Source organism: Lethenteron reissneri, chromosome 45 (genome assembly GCF_015708825.2).
Source record: "Lethenteron reissneri isolate LAM-NWPU_2019-01 chromosome 45, ASM1570882v1, whole genome shotgun sequence".
Lineage (NCBI taxonomy): Eukaryota > Metazoa > Chordata > Hyperoartia > Petromyzontiformes > Petromyzontidae > Lethenteron > Lethenteron reissneri.
Window position 1 is genome coordinate 11,491,191 of NC_083823.1, and position 1,933 is coordinate 11,493,123.

General features: G+C 48.2%; 1 protein-coding gene across 1 annotated transcript; it reads right to left on the reverse strand.

The window, feature by feature from the left end:
- Window positions 1–679: 679 nt before the first annotated feature.
- LOC133353991 (protein S100-A1-like) lies at window positions 680–1,333 on the reverse strand. The gene is made up of 2 exons (XM_061570552.1): window positions 1,172–1,333; window positions 680–874 (listed from the first exon to the last, which is right to left on the reverse strand). The coding sequence occupies exons 1-2, from the start codon at window positions 1,328–1,330 to the stop codon at window positions 680–682; spliced, it is 354 nt and encodes a 117-aa protein (XP_061426536.1). The 5' UTR covers window positions 1,331–1,333.
- Between the last annotated feature and the right edge of the window lie 600 nt (window positions 1,334–1,933).

The window sequence follows — 1,933 nt, forward strand, 5'->3', positions numbered from 1 at the left end:
GGGAAGTGTGGAACTGTTGTTCCTACCTGTATCAATGGATTATTCAACTGCATATTATCGATTTAGTTCAAGCTCAAGTTTCCAGAGTCAAATGCCTTCTCATAATTCGCAAGGGCTTGGGACAAGGTTAGCTTGGAGTTATGCATTACGCCAGCAACTCAATTTCTAGTCTCAACTGCCACGCTGCAAGAAATATTCAATCCCACCGATGAGGTGGGAGGATGGCCACAGGAACAACGATTTTCTTTCAAAGATCTGCCAATATTATTTGAGGGTGAAGGAAGCATCACCCCTGTTTCTACACAAATATATTTTGGGATGTTACCCATTCTTTAGGGGGCTATTAACTGGGTGTCAAGTGCTACCATCAGATCTGTTTTTAAACAGTACAAAGCCCAATCCTCCTGACAGTGGGGCACTCGTTGCTTTTTTTTGGCAAAGCCAAATAAGGAGGGGCTCTTCCATCAAGACCACCACCGTTGCTTTTTTTGGCAAAGCCAAATAAGGAGGGGCTCTTCCATCAAGACCACCACCATTGCCCAAAACCAAATCTGCATCATGAGAAGGGAAATGCATCAGACATTGCTTGCCAGTTCAACTTGAACACACGATTCACCAAGCCCAGGACCAGTGTGCCAGTAATTTTATTAGTCATCTCATTTTATATACATTGAAAGATTTATTTTGGCTTATCAGCAGAAATGGGCTGGCCACAGGGCCCCTTTGTGAGGAACACGCGCTCCTGGAACGGGGCATGGCCGGCCACGAGGATCCGCGTCCACGTGGCCATGAAAGCTTGGAAGTCCACGCTGGCGCCTTGGTTCTCGTGAAGATCCCCCATGATCTTGCGCACTTCATGCGGGTCACACGCACCCTGCATTCGTGATAAAGGAACACTTTCAGCTATAGCCAATGCACCACTCACTCTGCTCAGTGTTACAGCAACAGAAATAGGAATCAACATGTTATGGTGGCCATTACGAGCCCAGACTCAATCAACCTCTAACAGTGACGAAGCACGCTCAGTCGTTCTTGCAAAACCCAGTGCCACGGCACATGGCACTGCCTCAAGCAGCAGCGGCTCCCAGTGCACACGGAGACGTCATAGCACTACATGGCTCGAGAAACGTTAGCTTGCAGTGTTGCCGCGCAGAGGCCACAGGAAACCCACCGCCAGGTAGGGCCGCATGTGCTTCACGAGCAGATTCTGCAGCGCGTGCTTCCTCATGGAGACGCTCCCCGCACCTCCTTCACAGCTAGCGCAGAACTCGCGCACAAAGATGTCCATCACAGCGCTCAGATCCTCCATGGCAGCAGCAGACGAAGGCATCACGAGATTCCTTCAGCCAACACACGTGTACATTACATACCAAGATTAAGCACGCCCATAGCCTTTTTGGGTGCCCAGACGTATAGGACAGCTTGACTTGCAACACCCCCCCCCCGCATAAGACTTTTCTTATAATAATCAAGATCCTCGGTAACAACCAAACTACCGACGAGTCCGAGCAAGTCGTGTGCAGACGCAGCGCCATTAGGCGACGCGTTCATGTTACGCAGACGTCGTCAGATGACAGCGCCATGCTCTTCTGACGCATCTACAATTTAGTCCAACTGCGTAGCTGCGGTGAGAACACTACGGCACTCAATGCTCTCTCAATGCTCTTCAACTTAGTAAATTTACCTTCTGCTACGTCTGATAATAGGAAACGTGACGCACATGCAGAAAATTAAAGGATTTTTCAAATGTCAGTTTGGTTTCACACATTTTGGTAAAGGTTAGGTTAAAAGAAATGTTTGCAAGGGTTTTCACCAAATTCACTTAAAAACCAATGTAATGGGTTTTCCCAGAACCCCAATGTCTAACATTTTGCCAATGGGAAATTAAGTGTTCGACTTGCAACAGCTCGACCTTTCGACGTAGTCCGGAAAC